Source organism: Dipodomys ordii, unplaced genomic scaffold, assembly GCF_000151885.1.
Source record: "Dipodomys ordii isolate 6190 unplaced genomic scaffold, Dord_2.0 Scaffold226, whole genome shotgun sequence".
Classification (NCBI taxonomy): Eukaryota; Metazoa; Chordata; class Mammalia; order Rodentia; family Heteromyidae; genus Dipodomys; species Dipodomys ordii.
In genome coordinates, this window is record NW_012267442.1 from 1,025,474 (window position 1) to 1,048,932 (window position 23,459).

The window sequence follows — 23,459 nt, forward strand, 5'->3', positions numbered from 1 at the left end:
ATAATTAAATTTCCATCTGTGTCTTCATACTATTCTCAGAATAGACTTTTGCTCTCTTAGTTGTATATAGCAAATATTTTCCTAAGAACTGAATCACAGACAAGTATGGGGCAGAAAAAAATTGCTTAGCCTTAATCAGAAGAATGATTATAATTTTCCTGTGATAGCAACAAGGATTTGTGATAACCCATTGTAGTTTCAATAAACACAGAGAAGACATATCCTGTCTATTACTTTTAAATAATTTATATTTATTTATGAAGAGAAAGCCAACAGTAATCACTTAAAAGAAGACATTGTCTTTATTTCCTCTTCTTAAAGACTTTTATTGTTGCTAGTAGACTGCAGTTTTTCTGCTTTTTGGCTAAGGTTAACCCTTTCTAAAAATTTCAAATCATCTTTTGGAATATTCTTCTGGTGATTTCTTTATAGGTGATTAGCATAACAAAAAACTCACTCCTGAATCATGTGAATGTCCTAGAAATATATAACCAGCCTACACATAAAATATGTACCACCAAATGGGGTGTTGGTGGTTCCAAGCCAGCATAGGCAGAAAAGTCCATGAGACTCCTACCTCTAATTAACCAGCAAAGAAATGGAAGTGGAGGTATGACTCAAATGGTAGTGACAGCCTTGAGCAAAAAACGTTAAGAGAGAAGTCAAGGCTCTGAGTTCAAGCTGCAGTACTAGCATGCATATACGTGCACACTTGTATATGTTTATGTGATTATACACAATCATCATCAATGATTTTTAGAATCATAATCACAGCTATTGTGAATCTAATCACATGATTAGACAGCACTTTACATGAATCAGCTATAATTCACTACCAACTACTTCAGAAAGTGTCATGGAATAGTCTGTATTTCTCTCTTTCTTTCTTTCTCTCCATTGCCGCCCCCTCCCCCCCACCTATGAACTGAACACTGGATCCATAAAAACTGTCAACCAGAGGTACAGTATCAAAGCTGACTTCCTGATGACAAGAGTTAAGGATTTCCTCATTTGCTCACCTGTAGATGGTGTTGTCTTCTTTGCTGGGGATGGCCTTGAGGTCTGTGAGTTCCAGAAAGCGGTCATGGAAATAGTGAAGGTGTAAAATGCACACCAGCAGGAAGGAGGTTGGGATGAATATGCGAGTGAATAATTCAGCCACAGTAAACTGCTTTAAGCCAAGATCCTCAAGCCTGTTGTAAACAAGACAAAAAGCAAGAAGCTTTCTTGGGCAATGCAGGCACCATAGTTATTCAAGGACATCAGCTGTGCTGTCTCATTGGCCTCCCACTCTGGGTATCTTTCTCTTCCACAATCCTGCTTTAGCTTTTATTTTCACAAATTCAAGTCACCAACTTTTACAATGGACATAAACAATCTTGACATTGCCAAGTTCAATGGCAATTTTTCAATCTATCCTCTAGTCCCTGAAATAACCTTGGTTAAGATATTTCTACACATTCCTGGTTTTCTTTTCTGTTACCACGGTCTCATTTCTTTCTTTTTCTCCCTCTCTCCTTTTCTTTTCTTGCTTTCTTTCTTTCTCTCTCTCTTATTCTTTCTTTACTTCTTTCTGTACCTATAGACACTGAAATATCCCAAGGACTCACTTTGGGGTTACTTCTCTACTTGTATTTTTTTTCCTGGTGTTCTCAGTATATCCTGTGGATTTATCTGACATCCTAATGCCAAAGACTCAAATGTCCATTTATAGCACAGAATTTTCCTGTGAACTCTCATCCACAAATTTCTAATGAAAACTGGCTGCTCTACAGTAATTTCATACTTAGTGTTCTTGGTCTCACTTTTTTCCTTAGTAAGGCTATTCTTTATATTCCCATCTCTATTCTGATTTTCTCTGCATCAATAAATACAACCATCTACCCTGTCAAAGTTAGGAAATCAGAAGTGTCCATGATTCTTTCTTTACCTTCTTAACATATTCCTCTGCATTTGTTTTAACATGCTGAAACCACCCAGCGCTGTCATCTACCTTTGCCCCTTTCTAGTCAGATAGAGTTGCCATTATTTCTCATAGGACTATAACTGTGGTGTGAGATGCAGTCTTAGTTCTATTTATCACACCTCATGTTTTCTCAACTAGTCAGTGTATCTTTAATCCTTGAAAATGTCCAAATGAAACTTTCTTCTTCATCTCTTTCTTTCCTTTCCTCTCAACAGGCATACACTTGCTTCAATTCTTCACCTGTACCAGGAGGCCAAATTCAGTCTTATCGCAGAAAAGATGAATTCTCTATTTGCTCTGCCAGTAGTGAGTGCTCTTCTGTACCCCAATCCCCAACCCCCACACTTTTCCTAAGACAAGTTGTTTCTTATCCTTCAAGGAGAATTTAAAGGACACCTGCTTAAAAGACAATTGGAGCCACAATTTGTAGTTTCCCCCATTGCTCCATCAGCCTGCAATTTCCTTCACAGACTGACCACAATTTGAAATAAGCTTGCATACAATAAGTGGGTGGTAGACCTCATAAGACTTAAGATTTTCTTGTTTCCTGTTGTAACTCCAGGATAAGTATTCAATAAAATTTGTAAATAAACATAGCAGATTTGTCTGTTTAGCTACATGGCATTTTTTTCTTTTTGTTCTTTCTGTCAGTGAGTACCAGTACTAGGGCTTGAACTCAAGTGCTGCCCCTTGAACTCAGATGCTGCCCCTTAGCTTTTTTGTTCTTTTCTCCTTAATACATTAGCACCCAACTCCCAGTGCTGGCCAGAATTCCAAAGTAATTTCAGATGTTTACAGGAGCAAATTAGAAAAGGAGAAAGCATCATCCATTAACCACACAGGGCATGCTGTCTCCATACCCTAAGACTCTCTGTACCTGTATGAATGGCTTTCTCTTTGTCTCTAAGTTCACTTTCAGTCTAAGACTGGAAACATGAAGAAGAAAAGGCTAAATACATGAATTACAAGTCTTTGCGCTGAAAAATGGAGTTGCATATGAAAGGCAGAAGCTGGATGCAATATTTAGCAGGTATGCTTCCTATGGAACTGACAATAAAAATTAACATTTTCTTGAAATAGGGCTGATAAAATTTAGTCAGCCAATATTCATGTAGTAGCTACTACATTTTAAGCTTTAAAAGAAGAAACACAAGGAAAAGTGAGTTCTAAATCCTGCTATCCTGGTATCTATAATCCCCAAACCATTCTGTTATTCTAGAATCCATATAGGTATTGTAACCAATATATACTCAGACCATTTAATGGCTTGGCTTCTTCTCATTCCATAATGTACTAACATCACTTACTTTTCTTTTTTCAATCCTGTCATATTTTGCCACAGGCCTGGGAAGTTTTCAAATTGATATGTGTATATAAAGATAAGCACCAGCATAGTGTAGATAACCACTGACATCCAAAAATATTTTAGGATTTTTCTCCACCATTCATAGTGCACCTGAGAATCACAATTAAAAAACAAAGGAGACAAAAACGTTATTGGAAAACATAATATATTTACTTTATTTAACTAAAACAAGTGATTCCATAGAAAAGTGCTGGAAAATAGTCTGATTTTTAATTCTTTAAGGTTTTCATCTTTAGATGGTGGATCTGGGTTAGAATCACAGTACTATTAGCTATTGTGAACAGTTGCTAAACAACTTCACTTCAGTTTTCTCCTCCATAAGCAGATCATTTGCAGAGTTATTATGAGGACACTAAAGCAGGGTGCAGGTGGCTCGTGCCTTTAATTCTAACTACTTTCCTGAGTAGCTGAGATCTGAAGATCAAGCTTCGAAGCCAGCCTCAGGCAGTAAAGTCTCCTGAGACACTGAGATTCTTATCTCCAATTAACTATCAAAAAGCCAGAAGTGGAGCTTTTGCTCAGTGGTAGAGTGCCAAACTGGCTTGGGCAATAAAGCTAAGGGACATTGCCCAGGCCCTGAGTTCAATCCCCAGTTTGAGCACAAATGTACACTAGGGTGATGGTTAGAAGGTTCCTAGCATGTTATCTCATCTCTAGGAGGAACTGAGTGAACGATGTTATCGTGGTTGTTACTGCTCAAAGGAAACTGCATCAGTTCTGAAATTCAATATGGGGTTTTATTAATAAAAACATGAAACCATCATACAGGAGGCTCTCCTTATTATAAGCTGTGGCTAGTCATTAGAGAAGTTTAGCATGTATTTTAAAAAAAAAGTATTTAAAATCTGGGTGTCAAAGGCTCACCCCTGTAATCCTACTTAAGAGGCTGAGATCTAAAGGTCATAGTTCAAAGCCCAGGCAGGAAAGTCCATGAAACTCTTATCTCCAAACCCAAAAGCTGTAAATACAGCTGTGGCTCAAATGACAGAGCATTAGTCTTGAGCAATAAGGCCAAGGGACAAAGCCTAGACCATGAGTTCAAGCACCAGTACTTGCATACACATATTAAAACAATTTTTCAAGATCATTATTGATTTTTGAGAACTTTTATGTCTACATGCAATATACTCTGGTTTATTGTCATTGCTTTATTTGGTTTGTTAACTGCTTGCAGGAACATTTTATTGTTACAATTATTTCTATCATTGGAGTCCCTCTAAATCCGTTATAACTGAGTGTGCGGAGAAGCCAATTCATTTTAGTAAAGAAATACTTTTTACAAACTTTAGTAAAGAAAATACTTAAGCACTTGTATTATACATGCATACAAATATGCACACACATGCACACCACACACACACACACACACACACATATATATATACATCCCCACACACATGCACATGTATTAATAATTTTCTGATGTCAAGACTTGAAATAATAGCTAAATAGGGAATCCTCTACTATTTGAGATGATCATAACATCACTTTAAATGTATTATTATATATTCAAAAACTAAAATCGAGTTATATAGACTTCTTTTTTTAAATCAAGGCTTTTATTGACAAATTAATGAACTTTTTCTGATTTTCTAAGAATCTAAAAGTTTAAAGTTGAGAACATGTTGACAGTCATCTCCCATTTTAGGATTCTGAAGACATAATGCTTGAGTTTTATTAATCATTTTCTACAATATGTTCATAGAATTGTATCCCCTTAAAAACATTGGCAACAAAAGTTCATTTACATTCCTGGAAGATAGATAGGAAAATAAAAAACTGGAGACCAATCTTTACCTACCTGGTACAAGGCCACACAGAACAGGAAAAGCACCATGTAGATGATTTTGTACATTACTATTTTACCCTCGAAGCTGACAAAGAAGAACATGCCACCACAGACGTAGATCCAATACTTGATGAACATGGCTATAACCAGATTGCCCAGCACCTTCATGATGTCCTGGTCATCTTCTTCTTCTTCCTCTTCCTCCTCCCTCTTTTTCTCTTGCTTCTCTTCTTTTATTTCCTCATCTTCTTCCTTCTCTCTGGGTTCTCCTTCCACTTGTATATCTTGAAGTTCTTCATCTTAAAAACAGAAAACAGTGACATTACACCCAACGAGTTATCTGATTATATATCATACTTTGGCTGCATAATATATATGGGACACAAAAGCATATATTTTATGAGTGAGTATATAATTTAGAGGATTTTGGACTACTCTAAAAAACAAGGCATAGAATTCCATTGTATAAGGAAATGAAAGGACTTGGAAAAAATCATACTAATAAAGTAAGCCAGACCTAAAGAAACGTAGGTCCCATGGTTTACCTTATTTGTAATAATTAGTATATATCTAGGATAATCTTAACAGATGAGCAGAGTAGCTCAATAGCTATGTACATATGACCATATAAGATGATGCTATACAAAAACTCCAAGACATTGACACACAAGGTTTTTATTTGTTGTTGTTGCTCTCAATGTACTATGTGACTTCTTTTATCTTTTGTGTATTTTTCCCCCTATGGTTTATCCCCTGTTGTCACTGTATTTGATTTTGGTACCCTGGGTATTGTACATACATTTATCTGAACTAGAGAAGGCAAGGGGAACAACAAAATGGTGAGACAAAGGACAAGGTGGGAACCTATGCAACAGCAATACTCACAAGACAATATGTTGGAAATGATCTGTACAACTTGGAGGGTGGGGATTGGGAGGTGGGAAAGGGGGAGAAAATGAGGGAGGGGTTAACAATTTAGACAAGAAATGTAATCACTACCATACTTATGTAACTATAACCCCTCTGTACATCACCTTGACAATAAAATTAAAATTATATAAAAAAACAGGCAATAGTTAACACTGAATTCATAGCCTTCCTGAAATGTAGCTTAAAAGAAAATAACTTTGATAATATTTTATACTAATTTCCTTATAGAACTTTTCTTAAATTTGGTATTTCCTAGATCTAAAATCTAGAAAAATAAATAATTAACAATAACGTAAACGAAAATAACTATAACAGTTTGAAAATCTCATTCTTTCATGGCCCTAAACAATCTAATTGGTACTTGACTGTAATCAATGCTAACAATCTTAATCTTAAGGCATATTTGTAAGTATCAAAAATTGTAAATACAGCTATTATTTAGTTTAAATTAGGTTTAAGAAATAATTAAAATTTAATTGCTTAAAGTATGTTTATGAGTCAGAATTAAGATATTTCATCTTGCTTTGAAAAGTACTCCAGACTTAATTCCTGTGTTACCAAATCTATCTAATTTGAATAACTTATACAAAAAACTAGTAGATTCTCAGAGTAAGGGGTATGAAAATGAAGGACTAGATTATTTATCTCAAATGAACCATTCTTTACCAAAATTTAACTGGCTAACTGATCTACTAAGTAGATATTCAACTTATAAAGGCAAGATCTGACTGTCCTAAATACAAATTGTTTAAATAGGGATACAGGTTGACCCATTGCAACAATGAGAAGTACAAGACACTATGTCAAAAAATGAACTTTACAATTTAGGCAGAGGTGGGTGGGGAGTGTAGTTGTGGAGATGGGAGGGAAGGAATGGTAGGGGAAAAACAAAGGAGGAGGCAACAATGCTTGATAAGAAATGTACTCATTACCGTGCTCATGTAATTGTAAGCCCTCTGTACAGTATTTTTACAATAAAAACTTATTGTTATTGTATGATTTAATTTATAGTTATATTAAAAGTGTTAGTTTTATCAGGGATATTTCATTGAGCTTACTAGACAATCTTTTGAGAGCACTGACATGCTCCTGTCTAAAACAGAATGTTTCTTGACCTCATAAACAGTTTCCAATCCATGCTATAAACACTAAGTTTATCGCTATTGACATGTCCACAGAGTTGGGGACCAAATTGATTACCTATTTATCACTAAAACCATAGAGATATTACTCAACTAACTTCCTCCCTCTTTCCCTTCCTCCTTTCTTCCCTTTCTTTTGTAGTATTTTGTTTTTAGAAAAGGAGAGAATAAAAAAAAAGGAAAGAAGAGAATTTTAATTAAGGATATTTAAGTCAGTTCCTTAGTTCCAATTCTTACTGAAATTATGTCATGAGATCATCATGTTAAGCAAAGTAAGCAAAGTTCAGAAGGATAAAAGTAACATGCTTTCTTTCATATGTCCTTGAAAAGTCATTTAATTTTTCTGACTCTCAGTTGTTCAGTGGCTTCTGTTGGCATCTCTTTTGTGAATATACAATGGGGAATTTTGAAAGTTCCCTGTGGAGTCTCACACACTGTTAAAATCCTGGATTCTAGCCTAACATCAACTTTTATAAAACTTTAAAAAACTAAGATTAAAAGCTACATTCTCTACTATTATTTATGGATTCAAGTTCACAATCAACTTTCATTCAGTTTAAAGCCCAGAATTTTTCAGGTGCATTTAGGGCTATTTGTAATTCTGCTCAGCATAAAAATCTGTAGTCCAACACTCCCCATAAGACTTGCCTTTCTCTTCAAGCTCCTCACTTCCAATTTTGACTTCAGACAAGAGCGCTTCCTTTTCTTGAAGAGCCTTTTGCTCTGTGAGGTGCTGTCTCAGCAGCAGCCAAAAGGTAATAGTGAAAAGAATCTGAAATCAGAGTGAGCAAAATGAGAACTCAGTACCATTTTCAGCATAAACACATCCCACAAGAAATAGTACTTTCTTTATAGGGTGATGGGAGCCTTTTAATTTTAATTTAAAATAAAATCATTGCCCCACTAGGTTCTACCAGAAAGGAACTGATTTTCAATCTTTAACACACATGTGTGTGTGGTGCATGTCAGTGCATGTGCATGCACATGTGGTACTGTGTATTGTCCCAGGAAGATGAACTAGACAATCCAAATCAATATCAGCAACTGTACTCCCTCATGATGCCTGCCTGATTTTCTCCTGATTGGGATGTCACTGGGAAAGGAGGATGTGTTTCTTGTGTAATACTCCTCTTATTCTGAGGAGTTCTATAGATATAAAAACTACTTGCATTCTAGAAAATTGAAACCCTAATTGCTTCCCCTTAACCTTCCTGCACAGAAAAGAGTCCTAAGTGTCTAACCTTTTGATTAACATTTCCCTAAGGGATATGGGAAAAGCTTATAATTTAGAGAGTTACATTTTGTAGGGAATGTAATATCTGCTGATAATGATATTAAAATGTAATTCATACAATTTGTTCATTTAAAAACATTCAAGAGCTAAATACAAAGAGAAAAAATTCAAGGGCTGCAAAATGTATCTTAGAGTAAAGGCACAAATGGTGCTTAGAAAACTGTATGTCCACATGCAGAAAACTGAAATTAGGCCCATATCCTTCATCTTCTACTAATATTAATTCAAAGTGGATCAAGGATCTGAAACAATGGGGGAAACAGTGGAACATTTAGGCATGAGCAGTAACTTCCTGAGTAGAACTCTTTAATAGCAAAAAAGAGCAAGGCTTGACAAATAAGATTACACCAAACTAAAAGCCATATACAGCAAAGGAAATATTCACTGTGGTGACTCAGCTACACATCTGAAAAAGAATTAATAAGCAGAATATACAAGGAACTCAAAAAACTAATATCTCAACACATCAACAATACAATTAAGGGCTAATGATTTGAACAAACACTTCTCAAAATATGCACATCTGGTCCGTAAATGCATGAAGAAATGCTTAACATCCCTAGCTGTCAGTGAAATATAAATCAAAACGACAGTGAGCTTTCCTTATTCCAGTCGAAATGGCCATCATAAAGAACGAAAATAAAAACAGATGTTCATGAGGATGCAGGGAGAGAGGAAATCTTATAAACTGTTGGTGCAGCTGTAAACTATGCAACAAACATGGAAATCAACAGCAGGTTCCTAAAAAAAAAAACCTATAGAACTTACTTAGGATCTAGTGATAGCACTCTCGGGCATTTATCTGAAGGAATGTAAGTCAAGAAATAGAGGCACATGCACACATATTTTTACTGCAGAGCTATTCACAATAGCCAAGCTTTAGATTCATGGACCTAGAAATTTCTCTTTCATCTGTCTATCTATCTATCTATCTATCTATCTATCTATCTATCTATCTATCTATCTATCTATCTATCTATCTGTATTATGTAAAATTATATATGATGTATATGTGTATAATAAGTATATATACTAGAGTATTATTTATAATGCAATAAATATGTATATATGAATGTATTATTATTTAGCCATAAAGAACAATGCAATTATGTCATTTTCAGGGAAATAAATGGGAAGTGGGAGTTGGGAGGAGGGAGAGCGATGAAAGAGATAATGATGATCAAGGTACATTGTATGCATGTCAAAATGAACTCCCCTTGTACAAACAATTCTATAAACATGTCCTGTTATAAACATTTATAATTCTATAAAAAAGTGCTACTAGAAACATATCAGGACCTAATGAAGTAAAGATCCAGAATGCTTGCACTTCTGAAACTTGGGCATTAAATTCTGAAAGTCAGCATGAACTGAACTGAGGCTGCAAGTTGGGACATATGCAGAATGGTTAACAGAAATCAAAAACATCTTCTCTGTGGAAGATAAGTAAAATCCAGGCATATATATTAAAGATTTTTTATTAGCATCTATTATGAGGAATGTTTCTTTGTGATATTTCAACACATGTTTTTCAACAATACAAAGTACTCTGTTCAAAATTTACCCCTCCACCATCTCCCTTCATCCCTTGGGCCTTTCCTAAAACAACTTTAACAGGTTTCATTGTTCTATTTTCACCTTTGTATATATAGTATTTTGACCATATTCACCCTTATTTACCCTCTCCATTATCCCATTCATACTAGTACCTGACCAACTCCTGCCCTCCAACATAGTGTCTTTTACTTTCTTGTTATTCAGTTTTTAAATTTAGTGTACATTCATTGTACAGGGTTTCACCATAGAATTTTACATAAACATTTATAATATTTGAATCAAATTGACTTGTATTGCTCTTTTCCTGTGCTTCCTACTCTTTTATTTATTTATTTTTTGTTTGTTGTGGGGCCTGAACTCGGCCTGGGCACTGTCCCTCAGATCTTCAGTTCAAGGCTACACTCTACCACTTGAGCCTAACAACAGATGGCTTGTCAGTACAAGAGAAAAAGTGTCACAATTTTTCTACTAAAAATGCTTAGGATGTGATCAGGGGAAATATTGACATTTCATATCTATTTCAAATTATCCATAATATAAATGTAAAAATAAGCCTGTTTTATAAATTGATAATCTATCACTAACCCCTTGGCATATTTTACATTGCATTTTTTAGATTTCTATTTCTATTCATTTTCTACATTTTTTACACATCTAATTGCTAATATACTAATGTACACTTTATAAAAATAATTCATATTATAATACCTTGAGAGGAAAGCATTGTCATTTTAAGTAAAAGTTAAAAGCATGGTGTAGTACATGTTCATACTTAGATTAAGGAGACTTCTGAGCAATGAGAATTATTCCTGAAAGCCTGGTGTCTGCTCATTTGTGCAAAGCAATAAATATTTGGAAGCTAGTTTTTCAACGTTGTGCTGGATAAGATTATTGTAATTAATACGGTTTGGTTGTTATTGTTTTTCTGTGTGTTACTTGGTTTCTTGTTTTCCTACAAACATACCTTTGATGCAAGTTCTCCTGGTTCTTTCTTTTCTAGAAATCCTGGTACCTTTTTAATTTCAGGAAGTTCAAAACTCCATATGTACTGTAACACCAACAACAGATTTGCATAAACCACCATGAAAGGGGAGCTGATCATGGCATATTTTCTTCTGTTGCGAATCATCCAAAGAGTACATGACCAAATCAATAGCACAAAAGTTAACCAGCTGTGGTAGGTGATGCTCCAAGCCTCCAGGGAGAAAAATCAAAGAAAACAGGGTAATTATCAATTTGATGTACAGTTCTCACTTCTGCTAAGTTCAAAGTTATCTAAAAAGTAAACAACATGGGGCTGGGAAGGTAGCTCAGTGATAAAATGCTTGCCTTGCATGCATGAGGCCCTGGGTTTGATTCCTCAGCACTACATAAGCAGAAAAAGCCGGAAGTGGTGCTGTGGCTCAAGTGGTAGAGAGCTAGTCTTAAGCTGAAGATCTGAGGGACAGAGCCCAGGCCAAATTTAGGCCCCATGACCGACAAAAAAAAAGCAAAAAAGAGAAAAAGAGTAAACAACAATAACAGGTTAACTAGGAAAAGGACAGAGTTCTGAAGGAAAGGTAGAGAGACTTCAGGCTGTACAATAGGGGAGGGAAAAGAGATGGATTTTGTTGAGGATGACACTAGCTTTGTACTTCCTGTAGCCAGATGCTTAGGACTCATGCCCATAATCTTAGCTATGCAAGAGACTAAGATATGAGGATCAAGATTTGAAGAGAGCTTGGGCAGAAACATCCATGAGATTCTTATTTCCAAATAACCACCAAAACTCCAGAAGTGAAGCTACAATTGAAGTGGTAAAGTGCCAACCTTGACTGAAAAAGCTAAAGGACAGTATCAAGAACCTCAGTTCAAGTTCCACAACCAGCACAAAACAAAACAAACAACAAAAACAAAAACAAACAAGTGTAAGTGACTTTTCCCTTCTTTTCCACAAACAGTTTGGAGTCAGCAATTATTTATACATAATGAATGTGAGCTATTTCCGAGCTAAGAAACAGAAGCTTTAAGAATCGCAAGATGAAGTATACAAGTTGGACAGAAAAACATGATCGAAATTAAGAAACTAATGGATGAACATAAATGGAACATTAAACTTACGCACATACACACTCTCTCTTACACAGGATGAGTTAATAAAGGTGAGTGCCAGTGGTTCACACTTGTAATCTTGGCTACTCAGGAGGCTGATATCTGAGGATTGTGATTTGAAGCCAGCCCAAGCAGGAAAGTTCTTAAGACTCTTATCTCCAATTAACCAGCAAAATGCTGGAAGTGGAGCTGTGGCTCAGGTGGTTGAGCACCAACATTGAGTGGAAAAAAGCTAAGAGACTAAGGGACAGTACCAAGGTCCCAAGTTCAAGGTCCCAAGTTCAAGTCCCAGGACCAGCATACACACACACACACACACACACACACACACACACACACACACAAAGTGTTGTCAGGAAAATTCTATATTTTTCCCCTTCACATTAAGCTTTCAAAGAATCAGCAATGTATTTCAAATGACAGCTACAAATACAATCACTAAGGTGAATTCATGAATCTTATGAACTAGGAAACCTGTTATCTGTTACTGTAGTCTCTACTATCATCTTATTTTGGGAAAAGGCCTTTAAAACATTTTGTAGATAATGTTAAAGGCTTACTGAGGTCAAACACAATTCTGAATATTATGCACTATCAAGAAACAGTTCTAAATTCCAGAACATTTTAATAGCCTGCTTTATGTACTAGACAGGAATGAGGTAAATGAATTCAGCATGGGACCACAAATATTTTTCTCAGCAATTTGCAAATTTGCCTTAAAGAAGAACTGGCTTTTAAAGCAATACATTCTTTAAAATTATTGGTTAAATTACATAATCATTATATTTGGAAATTAAAACTGCTTTTACTTAAGTTACAGACATAACGACAACGCCCAAATTATTTTCCTGAAAGTATTATTCTTTATAAACAATGTTTATCAAACATTAGGTAATATTTAGAGTGGGTACATAAAAAGAAAACACTGAGTGGATTCATATTCAATAATGTATTTAATGACTTGATCTCAGTAGGAAGGAGAGTTAAGTTTGTCATATTCTTTGGAGCATTTAGGAAAATTTTCAAAAAGATGAGATTCCAACAGACTTTTATCTTCCCTCACATTGTTCTTTTTTGGCAGGATGAGGAGAGCAGTGGAAGAACAGTGGATAATGAGGATTTGTAAGGAAATTTAAGGTTTTTTAAAAAATGTTTTTAATATATATTTTTATTGTAAAGATACTGTACAGAGGGGTTACAGTTACATGAGTAAGGTAATGAGTATATTTCCTATTGAGCATTGCTAGGAAATTTAAGTTTTATATACCTGTAGTTTATGGTAGTTGGGAAGTAAAATCTGAGCTATGTGGTTTCCTACCTTTGATTTCAGAGCTGTCTGATAAGTTGGCACACTCATAGTATGTATTTTCAAATAAATACAAAATCAGAGTAAACAGGCTTGGCTATCTGAAGCCTCTACTTTCGTCTGATTAAAATGCCTGCTGCAATATAGGCAAGTTTCCTTGGAGGGCAGGCTCCTCTACACCAGGGGCTGCTTAAGACTCAATAACACCAGCCAGGATCATGTCTGTTTATGGGTGGGGCCCCAAACCGGGACTCTTCAGTACTGACACTTTTGATCATTGGTTAGCACTCTACCAACTCTACCACATCCCCCAAATCAAGGTTTGATTTTTTTTCTTTTCTTCCTTGTTTTTTTTTATGGGGTAGGGGAAGGGGTATATGACACCTGTCTCTACCAACTGAGTCATGCCTTTAACACCAAAGATCATATCTTGAATGAAAAACTGTGCTGGTTTTATTACAGACTTTCCTTTCTATTAAGTAAAAAAATTGTATTCCATCTAATTTGTTTCAAACCCTACTTCCTTAGAGAGAAAGAAAAAAATAAGTATATAATTCTTTAAGTTCAAAATAAGAATAAACAAATTGTTTAAATAGGGATACAGGTGGATCCATTGCAACAATGAGATGTACAAGTCGTTATGTGGATAAACGAACTTTACAACTTTTGTGGGGGGAGGAGGTTTGGGTGAAGGGGCTAGGGGGAGGATGGGAAGGGATGGGAAGGGGAAACAAAGGGGGAGGCTACAATGCTTGATAAGAAATGTACTCATTATCTTGCCCATGTAATTGTAACTCCTCTGATTAGTATTTTCAAAAGAAAAAAAAGAAAAAAGAATTATAAATAAAATGTATACCATAATATTTAAGCACAGATTTGGAGGAAGATCCAGAAGTTTGAAGGAAGATATATAAGGAAAAAATTTCAGTAAGTAATCAGAACACAGAATTAATTCTATTTAAACAACAGAGTTGGAGATGAATGCTGGTGGCTCACACCTGTAATCATAACTACTCATGAGGCTTAGATCTGTGCATTGAAGTTCAAAACTAGTATAGGCTTACTTCAAATTAGCCATCAAAAAGCTGGAAGTGGAGCTGTGGCTAAAGTGTTAGAGTGCAAGCTTTGAGTACAAAAACTCAGGGACAGTGCACAGGCCCTGAGTTCAAGACACACACACACACACACACACACACACACACACACACACACACACACACAGAGTTGGGGATCTCGAGATGAGCACTTTTAATTTCAGGAACTTGTTTCCATCTTCTGCCCCATATGGCAGTGTTCTTACTATAATCTGGAGCTGAGTCATGTACAGCTTTATCCAGGAAGTATCTGTGTTGAGTGGTGCCTGAGTAAGTTGTGTCTACATATTTTTTCCTAGAGTTAAAATATTTTCATTTTGTATCACCAAGGTGTCCCTGGAATCTCAGCACTGACAACAGAATTTGGAGATGTTATGTTAAAAGTAAGAGTATTGTGTTTTTCAAAAATAAATAAGATCTCTCAAGAATTTGTATTTAGGAAAGGAAAAGATTAGAACTTCCTTTATCTTCTATCTGAGAGTCAAAAAACTGTTATCAGAGTTGTAATTTGAAGCAGGAACAGCATAAATAGAGAGCTCACAGTTAGGACCATGATAGTTTGATTCGTGTTGGTAAAGAGCAATTCCAGGTAAGATGAGTGATAGTAATGAAAGCAGCTATGTCAAGTGTGAATGTCATTAATACCTTATAGAAAAGGCTTCTTGGCCTTAAGTTGGAAAACTAAGGACAATCTGACCTGATAAGCTAATTTGAGAAAAATGTATTAATATTTAAAAAGAGAAGGAGTTGAAGAGCATATTACTTTGCAGTCTATAGCATAAAAATCCCATGAAAAATAAATATAACCAACTATTGTCTGCCAAGCCATGGGCAAGATTGAGCTCTTTATGCTGGCTATTAGAGGTCAGGCCTGTGGGTCTTGGAGCCACTGGGCCCTGTGCACCATTTTTCAGGGCTGTAGTAGGTGCAGTTCATGTCTACTAGATAATGGGGGCAGATATACCTACCATCATCGCGATGAGGGCACAAATGTAACTTTGTTTCATGATAAATTGGAACACAGAGACCATGGCATGAACTTTGACACTTCTTTTTTCCTCCTGGCTCCTTTCCTCTTCAAATTCTTCTTTGTCTTCTTCTTCCTCTTTCTTTTCTAGACAGATAAATACCTTAAATAGTTATTCATGCAAATGTGTGATGTCTGTATAAATAGCCTAGGCAATGTAGCATGGTCTGGTTTGGGCATAGCCTATAAATTCAGATTTTAGGAATAACTGACACTTATAATGCCTCCAGAATTCAAATAGAAGCAACAAATTCTGCTTGATGAGGGTCACAATATACAGAACGCAGAAATTTCCATTTGAGAGAGTGTAAAAGGCATCCTCTAAGATGATCTTCAGAGCTCTATTTGCTGGTATTCGTATCTTCTGGACATCCTTCTCTGAGTGTAATGGAGCTTCTAAGTAGCATGTAGGAGGCAGAAATTAGCCACAAACCACTGACATCATTGAAATAGCAACTAATAGAAATATGAGTATACAACTAGCTAGCTAAGTAAATTCACACACACACACACACACACACACACGTAGGTTTCACATTGTTAAAAAGTAAACATGTTGCCTGTAACCTTAGCTACTCAGAGGGCTAAGATCTGAGGATTAAGGGTCAAAGTCAGATCAGGTAGACAAATTCAAGAGACTCTTATCTCCAGTTAACCACCACAAAAGCTAGAAGTGGAGGTGTAGCTCAAGTGATAGGAAGTCAGCCTTGAGTAGAAAGGAAAAGGGATAGCACCTAGGCTCTGAGTTCAAGCCCCAGTACCAACACCAAAACAAACAAACAAACAAACGAACGAACCAATGAATGAATGAATGAATGAATAAACTGCAGTATTGGTACTAAGAATAGGCAAAAGTTAAGGAAATGAGTTTAGCTCGGCTGGCCTGAGACATAAAGAACATTTGCATACCTGTAATTCTAAAGAATCAAATAAACAACAAACAGGAAAGATGCCATGCCTGTGGATGAGAGGGAAATAGAGCCCTCGGTAAATTCTCCTCCCCTGGCAGGTACATTACCTGAGGACTCTGATGTCTCCCACCGGTACTGGGGGGTGGAATACAGTTCGGTCTTGGCAGGGCCGTTCTCTATGGGTAGGCTGGGATGTATGGTGTGGTAGTCCACAGGATTTCCATTCACCGTCACCAGCAGGCCCTAGAAAGGAAGCCAGGGAACAGGACACTTGAGCAAACAACTATGGGCTATCTACATTGCAAGTCCCTCCCCATGCTCCAGAAATAGCTCAAGTGATGAAGATTAAATGGAAACTAAACAATTATCCAAATATCCTACCCATATAATTCTTTCTAAAATTATGTAGGTTATTATAAATTTTTTTTTGCCAATATCAGGTACTAAATACCTGCCAGTACTAAAGACCTGGAGCTTGCTTTGCTGGTGTTCTATGATTTGAGCCATGCCCCCAGCCTAGTTTTAGTACTGGATATTTTGGAAATGGAGTCTTGTGAAATTTTCTTCACAGGCTGGCTTCCAACCTTGGTCCTCCAGATCTCAGCCTGCTAAGTAACCAGAAATACAGGCACAAGCACTGGATCTGTCCCTACAATTCTGATTTCTCCTGAATGATGGCAATAAGATGCACATCTAGTCTTGTAGCATTTCTACTATGCAGAATACCCTCTGCCTCACTATACAGTGTGAACTTGGGGAATGGCCTACAGTGACATTCATGCTTTCTCCAGCCTCAGCTGTCTGCACTGAACACCTCCTATCTGTAAGGTCCTCCAAACTTTCCTGGTCCTCCTATCCCTCCATTTCCCCATCTCCACTTCTGAGGTCTGAACTCAGGTCGTGGGCACTTTTCCTCTTTCACTCAAGGCTAGCACTATACCACTTGAGCCACAGCTCCACTTCTGGCTTTTTGGTGGTTAGAGAAGTTTCTTGTGTTCTCGGTTTGACTTCGACCTTGGATCCTCAGATCTCAGCCTCCCGAGTAGCCAGGATTACAAGCATGCAAATTTTCTTTAGGTCTCAGGACAGACTCCATCTAGGATCTCTGCCTAACTGCTAGGTCCAGTACACTGAATGAAGATACCTGGGATTTTCCCTTTGGTCTCTTGGACATTTATGTATTTTGATACTAACATGTACATAAGTGCATACATGCAAGACTTCCTATTTAATTTATGTAATTATTAGCATAGTCATAGTACAAAATACATAAAACAGTTCTACAGGCTGTTTCAAGTATATTTTGCATGTTATACTTAATGATACACCAGGCATCATTTCTGCAAAAAAATGTAATTGAAATGCACTGGAAATTTAGATTGTTAAATCAGACTCATAGGTGTTCATTACATTTGTCACTTTCAAGTCACTTACATAAGAATAAATGAAAGTCTAAGGAAATACTAACATCAGATGGTTTGTAGTCATCTTGGGTCATGGATAAAAGCTGCAAAAAGCAATGCAGGACAGTACGTTATTAGGTAAGCAAAGAGCATTTGAAGGTTGCTATACATCTATAAACTGTACTATCCACACACGCCAGCTGAATCCATGCTGAGGTTAATACTGCCATGCAAACGCAAAATGTTATTGCAAATTCAATAACACCACTGGAGGCTTCAGTTCACTGTAATCACTTCCCAGCTTCAGAATTTACCTTTAGCTATCACAGCAAGTAAAGCACCATAAGCCACATAGTTATCAAGTTGCTGCATTTTCCAAGGATTTGTTCTATAGGATAAGCATTTTGCTTTTATGTTCCTAGACATCTATTAGACATGAGCAGGATTCCAAAAGCACTTTTTCAAGACATAAAGGTTTCTTAGTAGGATAAATGACTTATACTGTAGTCTGGAATATATTTGTGTGAGTGTGCATGTGTATGTGTGTGTGTATGTACGTGGGAGAGCGTGTGTGTGTGTGTGTGTATGTGTGTGTGTGTGTGTGTGTGTGCCAGTCATAGGGCTTAAGCTCAGAGTCTTTTGCTCTTGTTTGGCTTTTTCAATTAAGGCTGGCACTCTCCCACTTGAACCATTCCTCCACTCCTGGCGTTTCTTGCTGGTTAATTGGAGATAAGAGTCTCTTGGAATTGTCTGCCTAGGCTAGCTTCGAACTGCAATCCTCAGATCTCAGGAATGAACTACCATCACCTGATTTAATATTATTTTACATATTTTACATTTAAGATAATTTACATATTGTTCACCACAAAATAATTCTTATATGACTGTGCTTTTTTAAACTATTTTAATACAAGGTTGTTTGGGCCTCCCTAAGTCATAATTAACACAAAAAGTATTTCTGTCACATTTGGAGATGAGACTCATTTAACATTCTTAAAAACTACTCAGGGCCCTAAAAAGTCTTTCTTTATGGGGAGATTATCTACCACACCAGGAAACTAAAAGAGGCATTTAAAAATGTTGTTGATTGATTAATTCATTAAAAACAAAATCCTATTGTCATGTATTGGTGACTTATACTTGTAATCCTAGCTACTCAGGAGGCTAAAATCTGAGGAACATGATTGGAAGTCAGCTGGGGCAGAAAAGTCAATGAGACACTTACCTCCAATTAATCATCAAAAGGCTAGAAATGAGGCTATGGCTTAAATGGTAGAGCAATGGCCTTGAGTAAAAAAGCTAAGGGACAGAATCCAGGCCCCTGAGTTCAAGTGTGTGTGTGTGTGTGTGTGTGTGTACGTGCGTTGTGTACACGCATGCACACACACAAATAAAATCCTATTATATGCTATAATAAATTAATCATATATATATTCTTAAAAAAACCAAATAATAGGGTATGGGGGAGGGAAAGAGGGAGAAAAATGAGGGAGAGAGTAACAAGATTGACAAGAAATGTACTCACTATCTTACCTATGTAACTGGAATCCCTCTGTATATCAATAAAATTAAAATTAAAAAAAACAAAATACTGGAAAAGTTGTTATGTTTTATACTTTTACATGTTTTCTTAGAGTTAAGGCAACTGGATTCCCATATCTGTGCTTTGATCTGCTACATTGCACTGTTTTGATAACATATGTAAAGAATGCCTTGTTTCTATGAGAATGCATTTAGAAACAGAAGGATGTGTTAATCTTCTATCCTGACCATTATGAGTAGTCCTTGCTACTTCAGCAAACTCTGATAATAGGAGTTTTGTGAAGGGGAGGTGCAGGTAGAATTGGAGACACTACTGGAGCAGTTCCCATCATCTGTTACAGTAAAATTACTGATCTCTTTTGCATCTCGAATGAATCTTTTACCTGTGCATTGTGCTGTCAGGAGATGATGGTTTCCAAGTTGTTAGTTGGCTGAGCTTCACAGTTACACCACTATTGACTGACACCTTTCATTACATAATATTTATTAATTTAGTTTGAGAGTATTGGGGTTTGAACTTAGGGTTTTGCACTTGCTAGGCAGGTGCTCTACCATTTGGGCCATGCATTTAGCTCTTCTTTTCTTCAATGTCTGAATAGAGTTTCACATTTATACATGGGCTGACCTGGATGGTGATTCATTTGTTTACCATTTCCCATATGACAGATGCAGGCCACCATGCCCAGCTTTTATTGTCTAAGACAGAGTCTCTCAAAGTTTTTGCTTGAGCTGGTCTTTTTTTTTAGTTTTTATTTATTTATTTTATTGTGAAAATACTGTACAGAGGAGTTACAATTATATGGGCAAGATAGTTAGTACATTTCTTATCAAGCATTGTAGCCTCCTCCTTTGTTTACCCTTCCCATCCCTTCCCATCCTCCCTCTCCCCCAATTTGAGCTGGTCTTAAATCATAATCCTGATCTTAGGTTCCCAGGTGGCTAGGAAGGAATAAGCCACCTTGCCTAGCCCCATTATGTAATGTTTTAAATGCATATTGATATTTAAATATCATGCAACATTACACAAGCACATTTATTTACCAAAAAGTCATTTAGGAAGAGCTCATCAGAAGTGTTTAAATGTTAGGAAGTTTTCAGAGTTTCAATGATAGATACAAGGTTTCTAAAATTCTGATTAAACTCAAATTTTTAAACTTTGTAATTTCATGAAATGCTAATCTGTTGCTTTCCTCAAAAGGATGGACTTGCTTCATTTATTTTCAAGTAATTATGCTAAATACTCAGATCAGAAGAATGACATTTTTGTCTACTGACTGATCCTTTAACAAAAGTAGTATCTGAGGACACACACCACAGGTGCTCAGCTCACAGGGCCCTTAGTGTGTCCCAGCGGACAGACTCTGCTGCGGGCAGCTGACAGACTGCAGGGGTAGTATGCTATGCTGACATTTTTTTGTTACATGGAATAATAAAGTAACATCCTGTAGTTCAAGGCTGACATGGAAGAAAATGCTTACAGTCATGCATGGCTTAACCATGGGATACACTGAGAGAAGTTCATTGCTAGGCAATTTCCATTTTGTGGCATGGCATGCCACACTTCTAAGCTCCATGGCATAAATTGGGCTACAATCCTGCACTGCACCTACTCTACAGAAGGCTTTAGCAGATGGTACACAATGTATCTGTGCATCAGCCATAGAAAAGATACAATAAGAATGTGCTAGAAAGACAGAATGGGGTCACCTGTAAAGGATACCTTACACAGGTACTGTGAGCGAGGAAGGGAGTTACAAAGAAGGAAGTGAGTTATGAGTAACTATAATGGCCAAGGAGGACATTATTATACCTACCTTATACCTACCTTAGACTTAGATCACTCTCCGTCTGTCTGTCTGTCTACCTATATCATCTATCTATTGTGCTAGTAACTGGAGCTTGAACTCAGGGCCTTGCACTCTCAGTTGGCTTTTCCACTCAAGGCTAGCCCTCTGCAAAGCTACACTTCTGGCTTTTCAGTGGTTAACTAGAGATAAGAGTTTCACAACTTTCCTGCCTGGGCTAGCATTGAGTCACAATCCTCAGATCTCCTCAGTAACTAGAATTGCAGACATAAGCCACCAGGTACCTCTATTTTAAAAGTTCATTTAATGACACCAGCATTGCCACAACCATGAGAGTCATGCACTGTGCTCTGATGCTTTCATGGTTGTTCTGTTGCAGGAGGAGTTTTTTAGGTCTTTATGATGTATGGGGCTACTAACTCTGTATGAATGGGACAGAAACATCACTATGTGGCATGGGCTGTTCAGCAAGGTTGTTCTTAAGTGGAAGCAGGTTTGCTTTTGCTTTCTGTGTATGCTTGGCAGTGAAAGGTTCTACGTATGATCATCATTGGGTGGCTTGAGTTGGCCAGCCCAGCCTTGATTTATGATGCTTAGGCATCCAGTTTTACACACCATGGCAAAGATTTCTTTCCTCCTTCTCTTCCTTCTTCCCTTCCTTCCTTCTCCTACTCACTCTGTAGTGGGTTTTATACTCAAGGCCCTGCACTTGCTAGATAGATGCTTCACCACTTGAGCCATGTCCAAAGCCCTTTGGCTTTAGTTAATTTTTGCAGGGGGTCTCAGTTTTTAAAAATTAATTTATTATAAAGGTGATGTACAGAGCAATTATAATTAAACAAGTCAGGTAATTCCTTTCATACAGCATCTTCTATTCTCACATTCTCTCCCAGTCCCTCCCTCCCATCTCCATTCATGAGTTGTATAGTTCACTTTCATCAGTGTCCAGTGAAATGCATTGCTGCACTTTTTCACCTTTTACCCCTTGAGTTCTGTACCTTCCCCCGACCTTCCTGATGATATACACATGAAAGATGTGTAAATCATTTTCTATAAAGAAAAGAGAGATTTATTATGTCCATATTTTAGAGTTAATTATATATACATACATATGTATATATCTTTATATAAATATAAAAAGGCATGTAGATATTGTGCCTTTGTGTTATTCTCCTCTTGTTCTCACTGTGTGTAACTAGAATCCTGTATAATTTATCATAACCCAGTGTATTTTAGATATAACTTCCACTTATTAGAGAGAATATTAGCCATTTATCCTTCTGAGTTTGGCTTACCTCACTTAACATTGTTTGTTCTAGTTTCATCCATTTCCCTGCAAATAGCATTATTTTATTCTTTCTAATGACTGTGTAAAATTTCATTGTATATAGGTACCACATTTGTTTGATCTACTTATCTCTTGTGGGACATCGGAGCTGTTTCCATATCTTGGTTATTGTGAATAGTGCAGCAAGAAACATGGATGTGCAGGTGTCTTTATCACATCCTGGCTCATGATGTTCAGGGTAGATGCCTAGGAGTGGTAGGCTAGGTTATAGGGAAGATCTATGTTTAATTTTTTGAGGAACATTCAAACTGTTGTCCAGAGTGGTTGTACTAGTTTACATTCTTACCATCAGTGCAGTAGGGTCCTCTCTCCATGCGTCTTGGTCAATATTTGTTGTTGTTTGAACTCACATTGGCCAATCTTACTTGGGGGTGAGATGGAACCTCAGCATTGTTTTGATTTGCATTTTCTTTATGGCCAATCATGATGAACATTTCCCCATGTGTTTCTTTGCCATTCTTCTGAAAAGTCTCTCCTTAGCTCCCTTGTCCATTTAGAGATTAGTTTATTAGGATTGGTAGAAATTAGTTTTCTTGAGCTCCTTGCATACATTGGATATTAAACCTTTGTAGGCTATCTTGCTGATAAATATCTTCTTCCAGTCTGTTGGCTGTATTTTTAGTTTAGTAACTGTGTCTTTAGTGGTGCAGAAAATATTTATTTTGATGTAGTCCCACTTGGCAACTCTCTCTCCTATCCATTTTACCCGAGACTCTTCAAGAATTTTCTACCTATAAGTTCTTTTTTTTTCCAGTTAAATTTTTTTTTATTTTTTTTTTATTTGTGAAGATACTGTACAGAGGGGTTACAATTACATGGGCAGGATAATGCGTACATTTCTTACCAAGCATTGCAGCCTCCTCCTTTTGTTTACCCTTCACATCCCTT

General features: G+C 36.7%; 1 protein-coding gene across 2 annotated transcripts in view; it reads right to left on the reverse strand.

Annotated features, from left to right (window-relative positions):
- Positions 1-23,459, reverse strand: part of Piezo2 (piezo-type mechanosensitive ion channel component 2) — a 427,547-nt gene that overhangs the window by 95,994 nt on the left and 308,094 nt on the right. The window contains exons 10-17 of one of the 2 annotated variants that reach the window (XM_013035844.1): positions 17,942-17,980; positions 16,581-16,716; positions 15,504-15,649; positions 11,009-11,239; positions 7,842-7,965; positions 5,134-5,420; positions 3,274-3,422; positions 1,020-1,193 (exon numbers count right to left, since the gene is read on the reverse strand). In XM_013035844.1, coding sequence (XP_012891298.1) covers positions 1,020-1,193; positions 3,274-3,422; positions 5,134-5,420; positions 7,842-7,965; positions 11,009-11,239; positions 15,504-15,649; positions 16,581-16,716; positions 17,942-17,980 — 1,286 coding nt within the window. Of the gene's footprint in view, positions 1-1,019; positions 1,194-3,273; positions 3,423-5,133; positions 5,424-7,841; positions 7,966-11,008; positions 11,240-15,503; positions 15,650-16,580; positions 16,717-17,941; positions 17,981-23,459 lie in introns of both variants that reach the window. The other variant, XM_013035843.1, reaches the window with a different exon arrangement.